The sequence below is a fragment of the Heteronotia binoei genome, chromosome 1, assembly GCF_032191835.1.
Source record: "Heteronotia binoei isolate CCM8104 ecotype False Entrance Well chromosome 1, APGP_CSIRO_Hbin_v1, whole genome shotgun sequence".
Classification (NCBI taxonomy): domain Eukaryota; kingdom Metazoa; phylum Chordata; class Lepidosauria; order Squamata; family Gekkonidae; genus Heteronotia; species Heteronotia binoei.
The window spans coordinates 168,636,676-168,649,583 of NC_083223.1; the positions used below are offsets into that span (position 1 = coordinate 168,636,676).

General features: G+C 44.4%; 1 protein-coding gene across 2 annotated transcripts in view; it reads right to left on the reverse strand.

The window, feature by feature from the left end:
• The window catches only part of QPCT (glutaminyl-peptide cyclotransferase), a 440,295-nt gene that overhangs the window by 410,262 nt on the left and 17,125 nt on the right, over window positions 1-12,908 (reverse strand). For both annotated transcript variants that reach the window (XM_060243998.1, XM_060243986.1), the window contains exons 4-6: window positions 12,729-12,908; window positions 7,925-8,024; window positions 5,809-5,925 (exon numbers count right to left, since the gene is read on the reverse strand). In XM_060243998.1, coding sequence (XP_060099981.1) covers window positions 5,809-5,925; window positions 7,925-8,024; window positions 12,729-12,908 — 397 coding nt within the window. The remainder of the gene's footprint in view (window positions 1-5,808; window positions 5,926-7,924; window positions 8,025-12,728) is intronic.

The following is a 12,908-nucleotide window of genomic DNA, read 5'->3' on the forward strand; positions in this document are numbered from 1 at the left end:
GAAGACACATAGATGGGGAAGGGAAGGGAGGGAGGTGGAGGTGGAAAAAAAGCAAGTTTAACTTTTCATGCATTCTCTTTAGCCTTACTTTCCCTATCCCCCATCTCTTGACAGTCTTCTCTGCTGTAGCAGTACTTAGCACTTCTCCCTTCAGTAGCACTAAGTCAGAATTAGAGGTTTGTGATCACACAAATAGATGTGAGCAGAAATAAGGGGATTACTCTTCTAGCTGTTGATGCCACAAACACACACACAGTGGGATCCCATGTAGATTTAGAAGGGTGTAAATCCACTGAAGCCAATGAATTTAGAAGGGACTAGCTGCTTAGAGACTGCACTGTTATTTTCCCCAGTGTACACCTTAAAGGAAAAGATGGGGAGTATTTTCTCACAAGTGAAAGACTAGTAATTCCTCTGACACAGCCTGTTCGCCATCTGAATGCACTGTTTCCTGGCAAGTAAAGTAAGGATGTGGCAAATAGATTCTTAAACTTGGAATATTATAATGACTGAATCTTCAGATTAGGGGCTCAAGTTAGACAACTAGGAATTGTAACCACCTTTGGGTTCTGTATCTATAGCTCATAGCTTCCTGCTTGTCTTCAACATCTTTATAAATGATATGTATGAAGGAATAGAGGGAATGCTTATTAAATTATAGATGTTACTAAATCGGGAGGGGTTGCAAATACAGTAGAAGACAGATACAGGATTGTTGTATATGTGCGTAGAATTGTATAAGCTGGAGTTCTTGCCTGGCTCACTGGGGCCAGAAGGACAGAGCTTGGGGACTCAGGAACAATAGGCAGTAGGATCTCTGCTGCCCTGCTCCAATTAAGAGCCCCCAGCTGGTTTGAACAGTCCAGTCACAGGCAGCGTGGGAACTTGGGTGTGTATATAGTGGGCCCCAAGGCCCAAGACAGTAGTCTTCTTAGGCAGCGCTATACCATGCTGTATTCAATAAAAGAGCTATGTTAACTATCACTTCGCCTCATCATTGTATAAGACCCACTATATTATAAGGATGATCTTCAGGCTGGAAAACTGGGCTAAAACCAATAAAATGAATTTAACAGGGATAAATGTAAAGTTCTGCATTTAGGTAGGAAAAATCCAATGCATGGTTATAGGATGGGAGAGACTTGTCTTAGCAGTAGTATGTGCAAAAAGGATCTAGGGGTCTTAGTGGACCATATGCTGAACATGAGTCAACAGTGAGATGCCGTGGCTAAAAAAGGCAAATGCAATTTTGGGCTGTATCAACAGAACTATAATAATAATAATAATAATAAATTTTATTTCTATCCCGCCCTCCCCACCTCGGCAGGCTCAGGGCGGTTAACAACATTTCATAAAAACATATAATGGTTAAAACTTTTACATTTAACAATATAAAACAGTAACATTAACTTAATAACATTAAAACAATCCAGTAAGTGCAGTTATTCAGCGGTGTGGTCTTAACCGCATTGGCGGGTGCTTAATTGCCGATCTTCTTAACAGTCCAGGTATGCAAGTTTAAAAAGGGCGGTCTTGCAGGCCCTGCGGAACTGGTCAAGGTTCCGCAGGGCCCGCACCTCCTCGGGGAGTCGGTTCCATAGGGTAGGGGCCGCGACTGAAAATGCCCGTACCCTAGTATTCTGATATTTAGTCTCCCTCGGCCCGGGGATGGTCATTAGATTTTTCCCAACTGATCTCAGTGCCCTCTGGGGTTCATACGGGGAGAGACGGTCCCTCAGGTAGGTAGGTCATCGGCCATATAAGGCTTTAAAGGTAATGACCAACACTTTGTACTGGACCCAATAGTGTCCAGATTACATGAAGTGATGGTATCGCTTTACTCTGTTCTGGTAAGACCTCACCTGGAGTATTGTGTTCAGTTTTGGGCACCACATTTTAAGAAGGATATAGGCAAGTTGGAATGGGTCCAGAGGAGGGAGACGAAGATGGTGAGGGGTCTGGTTTCCAAGTCATATGAAGAAAGGTTGAAGGAGCTGGGCATGTTTAGCCTGGAGATGAGGCGGCTGAGAGGTGATATGATCACCATCTTCAAGTACTTGAAGGGCTGTCATATAGAGGATGGTGTGGAATTGTTTTCCATAGCCCTAGAAGGCTAAGCCCTATATGGCCGAGGACCTGTTTACCTTAGGGACCGCCTCTCTCCATATGTTCCCCAGAGAGCACTGCGATCCAGCTCACAAAACCTTCTGGAAGTACCTGGGCCAAAGGAGGCCAAACTAAAAATAACCAGAGAACAGGCCTTCTCTATAAAAGCACCCCAATGGTGGAACCAGCTGCCGGAAGAGGTGCGGGCCCTACGGGATATTAGCCAATTCCGTAGGGCGTGCAAAACCGCCCTCTTCCGGCTAGCCTTCCAAGATGAAACCTGAAATGAACACCATGCCATCACTAACATCAACAATTGAGTTAGCAATAAGATAAGATTATTTTAGATTGATTTTAGATTTTTATATTATGTAATTTAATGGTAATTTTAAATGGTACTGAATGTATAATTGTTTTATTGTTTAATATGGCTTTTGCCACACTCTGTAAGCCGCCCTGAGCCTACCTCGGTGGGGAGGACGGGGTATAAATAAAATTATTTTATTATTATTATTATTATTATTATTAGAAGGTACGTCCAGAATCAGTGGGTTGAATTTAAATCCAAAGAGTTTCTGGCTCAACATTAGGAAGAACTTCCTAACCGTTAGAGTGGTTCCTCAGGAGGTGGTGGGTTCTCCTTCCTTAGAGGTTTTTAAACAGAGGCTAGATGGCCATCTGACAGCAATGAGGATCCTGTGAATTTAGGGGGAGGTATTTGTGAGTTTCCTGCATTGCGCAGTGGGTTGGACTAGATGACCCTGGAGGTACTTTCCAACTCTATGATTCTATTATTGTCTTCCATAAGCATAAACTGTCACTGTTGCACCCCACCACCAACTGCAATTAAGTGCTTTGTGATAACATGGAACCTGGCAGCTTCTGCTGGGGGTGTGCAAGTTATCTGATCTGTTTTTCACAAATGGGATTGTTATGGGCTGAAAGACAGGGATAATCACTGATGTTGTAGTTATCTGGACAGAATCTTAATAAGTAATTTGATTCATGTAGAATTTGTGATGCCTGAAAAAAACAGCCCCCCATACCTCTTTCCAGTCAGAACTAAGATGTTTTGAAAGTTGAGGGTGAAATATAACCTTATATATGTTGCATTAAAAGCAGTAGAGCCTTGTGACAATTAAGATAAAGATTTAAATGACTAAACATAAGCTTTTAATGAGCTATAATGAGTTGGGCTCTTGTTTACAAAAGCTTGTTCCACAATACTTTATTTTGGATGCAGTGGCCTAAGAACAAGATGAATCAGGCTTTATCAGACCACTGTCATGGAGTGTAATGTAAACATAATGTAATGTATAATTTACCCTGTATGTATTTTTATAGGCCTTGCTCCTAAATTGGTCTGAATCAGTTATGGTTCATTGAATCTACTTATAGGGTTGCCAATTCCCAGGTGCAGGCGGGGGATCCTCTGTTTTGGAGGCCCTGCCCCCACTTCAGGGTTATCAGAAAGTGGTGGGAGGAGAGGGAAATGTCTACTGGGCACTCCATTATTCCCATGGAGACCTATTCTCATGGGGTATAATAGAGAATTGATCCATGAGTATCTGGGGCTTGGGGGGGGTGCTGTTTTTTGAGGTAGAGGCACCAAATTTTCAGCATAGCATTTAGTGCCTCTCATCAAAAGACTCTCCAAGTTTCAAAACTGTTGGATCAGGGGGTCCAATTTTATGAGCCCCCTCAAAAAGGTGCCCCTATCCCTCATTATTTCCAAATGGAGGGAAGGCATTTAAAAGGTGTGCAGTCCCTTTAAATGTGATTGTCAGAACTCTCTTTGGAGTTCAGTTGTGCTTGTCACACCCTTGTTCCTGGCTCCACCCCCAAAGTCTCCTGGTTCTGCCTCCAAAGTCCCCAGATATTTATTGAGTTGAACCTGGCAACCCTATGTACTCATGATTTCCTCTAACAACTCAAGACAGGAATTGTACATTTCCACTGCTTTAATCCACAGTTAGCATCCTTGAATTTTTTCAGTAAGCCTGAACCAGTTCCGATCACTTCTCATGAACAGCCATTTGTCTGCCAATATAAGTTCCAAGAAACAGGACCCTGTCACAGCAACTAGTAATTAGCCTTCACAGTTTCATTAAAAGTAGCACTTGTATGCTCAGAGGAACATTATGAAATAGATAAATCAGTAAAAAAATCTCTATAAAAGTACCATGGCATAGGAATGTCATGTGTTCTCAGTTATTTTTAATAGTTTTTATAAATGCTGGTGTGATTTATATATTTTAATATTCCTATATTTTATTTTAATTAGATTACTTTTAGATAAAGTTTTGAACTAAAGTACCAAGTGATTATTAGCCAAGAAAACTAAGTTTTCACATCAATCCTGGAAGAAAAAACTTCTGATGTTCCAGCACAGCCTTAGCCCTGTAAGCAGTGAATATCAGAAGAAGCATTCATCCATAACATAGCACTGTGATTTACTGCTTTTTGTGTTGCTAACATTCAACCAAAGAGATCCCTTAAGTTTCTATGTGTTTCTTTAGTAACACCCCCTCACAAGTGGACCTCTTAGACAGCACACCAGTAGTCCATCTAGTTCAGCATTGTTTCACACAGTGGTTAACTGGCTGCTTCAACAGGCCACCAAACAGTATTTAAGGCCAAGGCCTTCCCTTTATGTTGCCTCCCAACTCAAGCATCCAGATATTTTCATTAGGGTTTCCAGCTGCCCACCAGGGGCAGGTTTTCCCCAAATTTCAGGGCCATCAACCAAAGAGCACCAGCATGCCGCAATATGCCCATTGTGATTATATCACCTGGAAGTGATGTTATTGCACTAGGCATGTTGTGGGGTGGATGCTCTAAAGCAGTGGTCCCCAACCTTTTTTGCACCATGGACCGGCCCCAGGGCTGGCCTGCCCACTGCGGCCTCAAGGCTGGCAGGGTGGGGGCACCAAATTTGGCCTCCCCCCCCTGCGGCATCTCATCCTCCCTCCGTTTTTGCAATTTTAAGGCCTGGGAAGGGGCGGTGAAGCACCACCTCCCTGGGCTCTTAAAGGCTGACACCCCCCCCCCCCTTCACCAATCAGCTGTTTCACAGGGAAAACTGTGGCAGCGGCGCACCGCCGTCCTTGCCTCTTCCCTACTTCCTTGGGGAGGAGGCAAGGGCAGAGCTGCTTTTTTCAGCGAGTCGCTCACTGCTGTTGCCGTGGGTTTCCATGCCAATCAGCTGATTGGCGGGAGGGATAGGCCTTTAAAGACCCTGGGAAGGTGGTGCTTCACTGCCTCTTCCTGGGCCTTAAAAATGCGAAAACAAAGGGAGGAGGAGGTGCCATGAGGGGGGGTGGCAAGGCTGTGTGCTGCTGCAGGGGGTGGGGCGGCAAGGCTGCGCAGCCCAGTTGCTAACAGGCTGCGGACCCCTGCTCTAGAGTTTGATAATCATAGAGTTTTTTTCCAACGTGCTAGAGCATTTCCCCCCCCCCCCGCCCTTATGTGCCCAAAGCGATAACATCACTTCTGGCCCAGAAGTTCTGGGTGACATCATTGCACTGTGTGAGCAAAGCACACATGATGAATATCCCCTGTCAGGAGCCAGGTAAGACATGGTAACAACCCTAATTTTCTTGACTATTTCCTTAATTATATTTTAATTTGCTTAATTGCTAGAAACAGTACAGGTCCTACTATACTCACTAAAGAACATTAAATGTGGTTTTTCTTTCTTACCTCTTCTTAAAAAAGGAATGTGGTCATCTTCAACTTGTCCTCTTAGTAATTCACCACGAAAATATTTCCTTTCAGAAGGGTGTTTCTTCAACAAACCCAAATCATGAAGGTTTCGCTCTGCAGTAAAAACAAAGTTTAAGCAATGAAGACAATATAATCACTACAGAAAGACTATATGCTGGAGGTGGAAAAGTCCCTCTGAAGGAGTTCTCCTTAAGAGTTTTCATATCATAAAAGATGTTTTCTATGAGCCAGTTCACATGATAAAGTCCTAATGGCTGCCATGGAGGCTTTGTATCATATGTGCACTGGGAGTTTTGTCGCTCACAGTTATGTGGAAGTTGAATTCCTATTAACATGGTATGTGTGGATAAGGGCCCCCTTACACACACAGTGTTGTTGCAAACTGAAACAGCCTTGGGGAGCTGTTATTTGTTCTAGTGGGAAACTTACATGGTATGGCAACACACCATTCCAAAAAGAGTAAATAACAGTTTCCTAGGAGAATTTCAGGTTAGGGAAATAGTTTGTGTTGTGGGGAGAAAGAAGTTCCTTCTCCACACATGATGTTGTCATGATTGAAATATGGCTCCCCACACGCTAGGGAGGCACAAGATTCCCAACTCACATGGGATACAAAATCTTCATGGTGGCCATGAGGACTTCATATCATGTGAATTGTCCCTACTTTAGTCCCATGTTTTTAAATTTTTTAAATTATTTCATAACATAGTCAAAGAATGAACACCATAAAGCAGTTAAAGATCACAATGGCAATCAATTAATTACAGACCCCCATGGAGCATCAAGTTGAGTCAAGCACCTTCCTCTTTGTAAATAAGTCTCAAATGAACACAGATCTCCTTGATTTTAACTATCCAGTCCTGTATACTTGTGGCTAAATTTTGCTTTTAAGTCTAGGGAGAGCAATCTTTGTTGCTGAAATTAAATACAGTAAAATTACATGGATCCTCCTTGAAAATGCTGCCATATGATTCAACAAAGATACTTCTGGCAGAGGAATCTGAAATTATTTACTCCTAAGCACCACTGAACTCAATATGCTTTCATTAAATTGATGGTTAAAGCACCCTGTTCATTAGCAGTGGACTTCTGAAATGGAGCCCAGTAGAATTAAGCACTTTCCCTACTAGTTTCCATAGAAAACAGTTAAGAATGTTGTTAATATTCTACTGAAATCAATTAGAATTAACTATGCTTAATGTTGATTGGATTCTATCCACTCTTTTTGCTACATGTTTATGTCTTGCAGCATCTCTAAATTTTGAATGATGGTGCAAACGATTTGGAAGAAACTAATAATTTTTGATGCCAAAGATGAAAGGCTGAAATAAGTCTGTTTTTGTCACCTCTGGATAAATGCTGCTTAGAGAAAGAGTTGGTTAGAAATAGGATGAACTGAATTCCAACTATCATTAATTAAGATGCACCAGAGGAATATGATTAATATAAATGTACAAACAACCCTTACCTAAATGAAGCAGAATAGTTTTGATATGTTTAATTGTGATATGCCTCTTTATTGCTATTGTAACGTTTTAATGTTGTAAGCCACCCTGAGTCCATGTGCGGGATAGGGTGGAGTATAAATCGCAAATTAAATTAAATAGTTAATGGAAGGAAATTCTGACACTCAGGAATACAATTCAGATTCACTCCACTGCTTCTGGCCATGAAAAGCATTATCCCACAATACTAGATATATTAAGAGCATAAGAATAGTCCTACTGAATCAGACCAGTGGTGCATCTAAGTCCAGCATCCTGTCTCAAACAGTGGCCAACAGCTTCTTTTGGGTGTTCAACAACAAGGCATAGAGACTGAAGCTGCCTCCTATTTTTCAGGAATCTTTTAGTCCGAAACTCAACAGCATGAGAACATTGCCACTATACATGGATAAAACTGGCCATTGAAAAGAGGATCTATTTATTTGGTGCTTGAAGAAAACCTGTTTAAAATGGTTCATTGGCTATATGTAACACACACACACACAAAGCAAGGATGTACAGGAGTAGCACTGGCCATTGTTGGTTTTGTAATTTTCCATGGGTGAAAAAAAAAACATTTCTTCATATAGTATATGGTTTATCCTTACCAATTGCTTCAAGTCTCCTAAACCAGCGAGCAGTGTTCAGAAAATAAACTGGAAAAGTTGGGTTTCGAGCACCAATTAAATCCAACAGCACAAAAAGATCCTATAAAAAGCAATAAAGGAATAAGCCCTTTAAATATTATTTTCAAAGACTAGTAGATATGGTACAGTAAATATTCAAAAACTTGTGACTGTCCCAGAGAAATTTGATGTTGGATAGACACCAGTGAAATCTAACAATCTCATTTAGATAACTGTCAACATTTGCTGATAATTTCTTTTTTAGATACTCACAGAGCATGGTTAGCGGTAACTTAAGCAAAGACTGTTTCTTTGGGTGATTATCACCCCAAACTGAGAACTTCCTATACACTACACTTAATATTGGTTTAGTGAATTCTTTATTAAAAGTTATAAGATGTTAAGAAATCTAATGGTCTATGTTTAGAAAAGAAGCAAGCTGCCTCCATTCTAGGTGAAATCATTCAGCAAAGTGTAGAGGCCTTTGACTGTACTCTGTTAACCTACTCCTAAAGGCTTTCCCTGTAATTATACTCCAGCTGTTCCTGTAACTGTCCTCCTCTTAAGATTGGTTTTAATTCAGTGTTTTCTATTCTATCTGACATGTTTCTATTATGTAGGGTATCCACAGTTATTTTGAGCAGACTTCGGAGGATGGTAGAAGACAGGAGGGCCTGGCGTGACTTTGTCCTTGGGGTCACAAAGAGTCAGACTCGACTGTGCGACTGAACAACAACAAATCTACAGTTATACAAGCTTATCAGTAATACTATAGACTCCACCAATAGTAAACCCAAGGAACTCTCAGAAGATGTGCAATGGTTCTTAGTTATTTCTCCATATCTATGAAGCATGGGTGGTTGGAAAACAAAGCTTATATTTCTTGGAACTTTTGGCAGATAACTGGTTCTGAGCCAAAAACCACTTTGTGTATGTAAGATATGATAATAGCTGTTGTGCGTGCAGACCTTAGTGAAGACTTATTGGGTGTTTCTGCAAGCCTCATTGGAGCCATAAGGGCTAAGCTTGGGGACTTGGGCCCCCTGCTGGTTTGAATGATCCAATAACATGCTTGTGCAGGAACTCTGTATATAGTGGGCCCTGTTAGGCAGCCTTTATTGCACCCCATACTATGCTGTACTTAATAAAGAGCTGATGATCACTACCACCTCGCCTCTTCATTGCATTGAACCCACTATATTATAGTGGCGATGAGGATGGGATCTGGATGAGTGAAGCCCAGGACCAACTAGCATAGTCCAGTGCACCGAGCTCCAGCACTGCCGCGAAACTGCCACTGCCACCCAGCCCTGCCATGGCTGTCACTCCTGGAGTGCCCGGATACATCCTGGAGTTCTACTCAGACTGCCCCAAGTCGACCCACCAGACATCAAGTCAACCCGCCAGACATCAGGGGGACCACCAAAGTGACAAAATGGCCGACGCCACAAGGTTGCCGTCATGGAAGAATTGCATGCCCTCACAATAACGACCGGCCAGGTATGCCTACTGTCTATGCCCTCCCCAGAGAAAATTAAAACCACAGTTCTAATAGAAGGCGCTCCATGCAAAATGGAGTTGGACTCAGGGGCCTCCCATACCATCATCTTGGCCTGGACCCTCAGACAACTGTGCCCGGGGGGGGACCCCAGCTGCACCCATACCCAGTCATTATTCAGGATTTCCAGAAATGGGAGGTTGCCATACTAGGGATCGGGGTTTTTTGGGTAAATTACGGACAGTTCTCAGGAACTGCTCATAGTGGATGGAGACCTGAGCAGTTTGTTAGGCCAGACTTGGTTCGATCCCTTGGGGATCAAGGTGATAGGCATTCACCAGACCCCTGCAAAAATGGACTTTCAGCAAAAATGGACTGTCAGCAAATTTGTGGAGAGTTTCCATTCGTGTTCGATGGAACCCTAGGAACCTATACAGGTCCTCCAGTAGCATTGCAACTAAGCCCCAATGTGCAGCCCATACAGCTGAAGGCCCAGCGTGTCCCTTTTGCCCTTAAACCTAAGACAGAAGAGAAGTTAGACCACCTTGTGGAGCAAGGGGTCCTAGAGCCGGTCGCCAATGCATGCTGGGAGACGCCCATCATCACCCCAGTTAAGCCCGATGGCCACGTCTGCATCTGCACGGACTACAAATGTACCATAAACAGGGCACTGCAGGACCACACATGCCCAGTGCTCATCATCAATCATCATCATCAATTTTATTTATATCCCGCCCTCCCCGCCAAGGCAGGCTCAGGGCGGCTAACAACACAAATCAATACTTACATTGTACAATGTTTAACAATACTAATTTAACAGTTTAATTAAAATTCTATTAAAATTCTAAAACGATAAAATTAATATTAATATGTTGGTGCTATTATACAGATGGTGAGCTTACTCAGCAGTCTCTCTCTTAGTCAGTGAAGGCCATTCAGAAAAGGATGGTCTTGCAGGCCCTGCGGAACTGTTCAAAGTCCCGCAGGGCCCGCATTTTTTCCGGAAGCTGGTTCCATAGGCGTGGAGCCATAGCAGAGAAGGCCTGAGTGCGGGTACTCTGTAGTCTTACCTCTTTTGGACCGGGAATAGTCAGCAGGTGGTCAACCACGTGTTAGCATCATTGGCAGAGGCTAAAATCTTTGGCAAATTGGACTTGGCCCAGGCCTACCAACAGCTTCTGGTAGACACTGCTACGGCTGAGGTACAAACAATCATGAAACACGGAGGTGCTTTTAAAGTCAAGCGCCTCCAGTTTGGGGTCAGCATGGCCTCAGGGATTTTCCAGAACTTAATGGACTCTCCTTTAGGTAGCCCCAGGATCCAGCCATTTTTTGATGATGTGCTAATCGCCACCGCCATGGAGAAGAAGTTCGCCTTCCGCCTCTGCGCTATGCTCCAGCATTTTGACTCAGCAGGTTTGAAGGTCAAAAAGAAAAAGTGCCTCCTGGGGGTCCTGAATATAGACTTCCTAGGCTACTCAGTGGACACTGCAGAACCCACCCCTCACAAGAGAAGGTCAGGGTCATCTGCAACACACCGGCCCCCACTAATAAAGCGCAGCTTTAGGCCTTCCTCGGCCTATTGAACTTTTACCACACCTTCCTTCCCCGCAAGGCGGCAGTGGCAGAGCCTCTCTACAGGCTACTGGACAAGAGGGCTCTGAGGGTTTGGGGCCGGCAAGCCGCTGCCTTCCAGGTGGTAAAGAACCTCATCATCTCCAACAGTTTGCTAGCCTATTTCGACAAGCAGCTGCCTGTTGTTTTGGCCTGCGATGCATCTCCATATGGAGTGGGGGTGGTCCTAGCATACGGGCTGCCGGACAGCTGTGAGGTCCTAGTGGCTTATTATTCCAGGACCCTACAGAAATCAGAGCACAACTATGCGCAGATTGACAAGGAGGGTCTGGCCACTGTAGCGGGAGTCAAGAAATTTCATGACTACCTTTATGGCTGGCCCTTCACTATCCTCACAACCATAAACCCTTGCTGGATCTTTTTTACTCTGACCACCAAATGCCCCAAATACTATTGCCAGGGGTTTTGAGGTGGTCCATCTTCCTGGCAGGGTACCAATATGCCCTCCAATATTGCTCGGGGAAGGCAATGGGCCACGCAGATGCCTTGAGCTGCCTGTCACTGGCATCCAAGGACCTGAATCCAGCCCCAGCACACCACATTCTGCTGAGTCCCTCTCAGACTGCCCCATTCATGCTAAGGACATTACTTGGTCTTCCACCCAGGACAAGACCCTCTCCCGAGTTTTGAACTGGGTGTGGAGGGGGTGGCCCACAAGCAGGGTAGGCCTGGATTTTACAGCATATGCATCTTGCCAGGATGAACTCTCAGCACACAAGGGGTGTTTGTTGTGGGAGAGTAGGGTGGTGGTAACCCCAGCACTGCAGCAGCAAGTCCTCACCGTGCTGCACAAAACCCACCCGGGGATCATGCACATGAAGGCTCTGGTCCACAGCTATATTTGGTAGCCTGGATTACGCTATTGAGTCCTGGGTCGCCCGATGCCAACCATGCCAGGAGACCTGTCCAGCACCACCTTGAGCACCAGTGCAACAGTGGGAGTCCTCATGCAACCCCTGTTCCCACCTGCATCTGGACTTTGTGGGGCCCTTCCAGGGGCAGACTTTCTTCCTCATTGTGGACTCCTACTTGAAGTGGCTCAAGTTAATCCATGTAGTGTCCACCTCCTCCCAGGCCGCCATTGGGGCTCTCTGCAGGGTCTTCATGACACACGGCTTATCTGACACCCTCATCTCCAACAATGGGACGGCATTCACATCAGGTAAGTTTCAAGACTTTTATGCCCGAAACTTGATTAGGCACATTAGGTCAGCCCCCTTCCACCCGGCCACCAATAGTTAAGCCAAAAGGATGGTTGTCAACTAAGGAATCACTCCGCTGCATCATCCAAGGGGACTGGGAGACCTGTCTTGCAGAGCGCCTACTGGCCCAACATGCCATTCGCTGTATGGCCATCAGCCGCAGCCCGGCCGAGCTTCTAATGGGCTGGCAGCTGTCAACACTCCTTGACCGGATGCACCCAGACCGAGCCCTAGATTTGCAGGAGATGACAGAAGCGATGTCTATACTTGTTTGAGCTACATACATCTAAGAGTCACAAAATATGCTGGTGCCTCTCTCTGACCCTGTTCCTTGGTGTTTTCCTGACATTCTTTCAAGAAATTTCAGACAGTTGTACTTATCAGAAAGCCGGCTAAATGTTTCTTTAGGAGTGTTGCCTGAAACAATTACTCACACATAACTCACACTTACAATGCCATGAATCTGATTTGTATTTGTGGCGCCTGGTGGATGTGGTGTAGCTGCCATTTTTCGGGCCAAGTGCCGAGAGCCATACAGAGAATCAGAAGGGCTCCACCGTACGAATGCTTCTTCTCCGTCAAAGAAAATTAACTTCAGGGACAAATCCAGTGTGCCATCTGAGACAGCCTG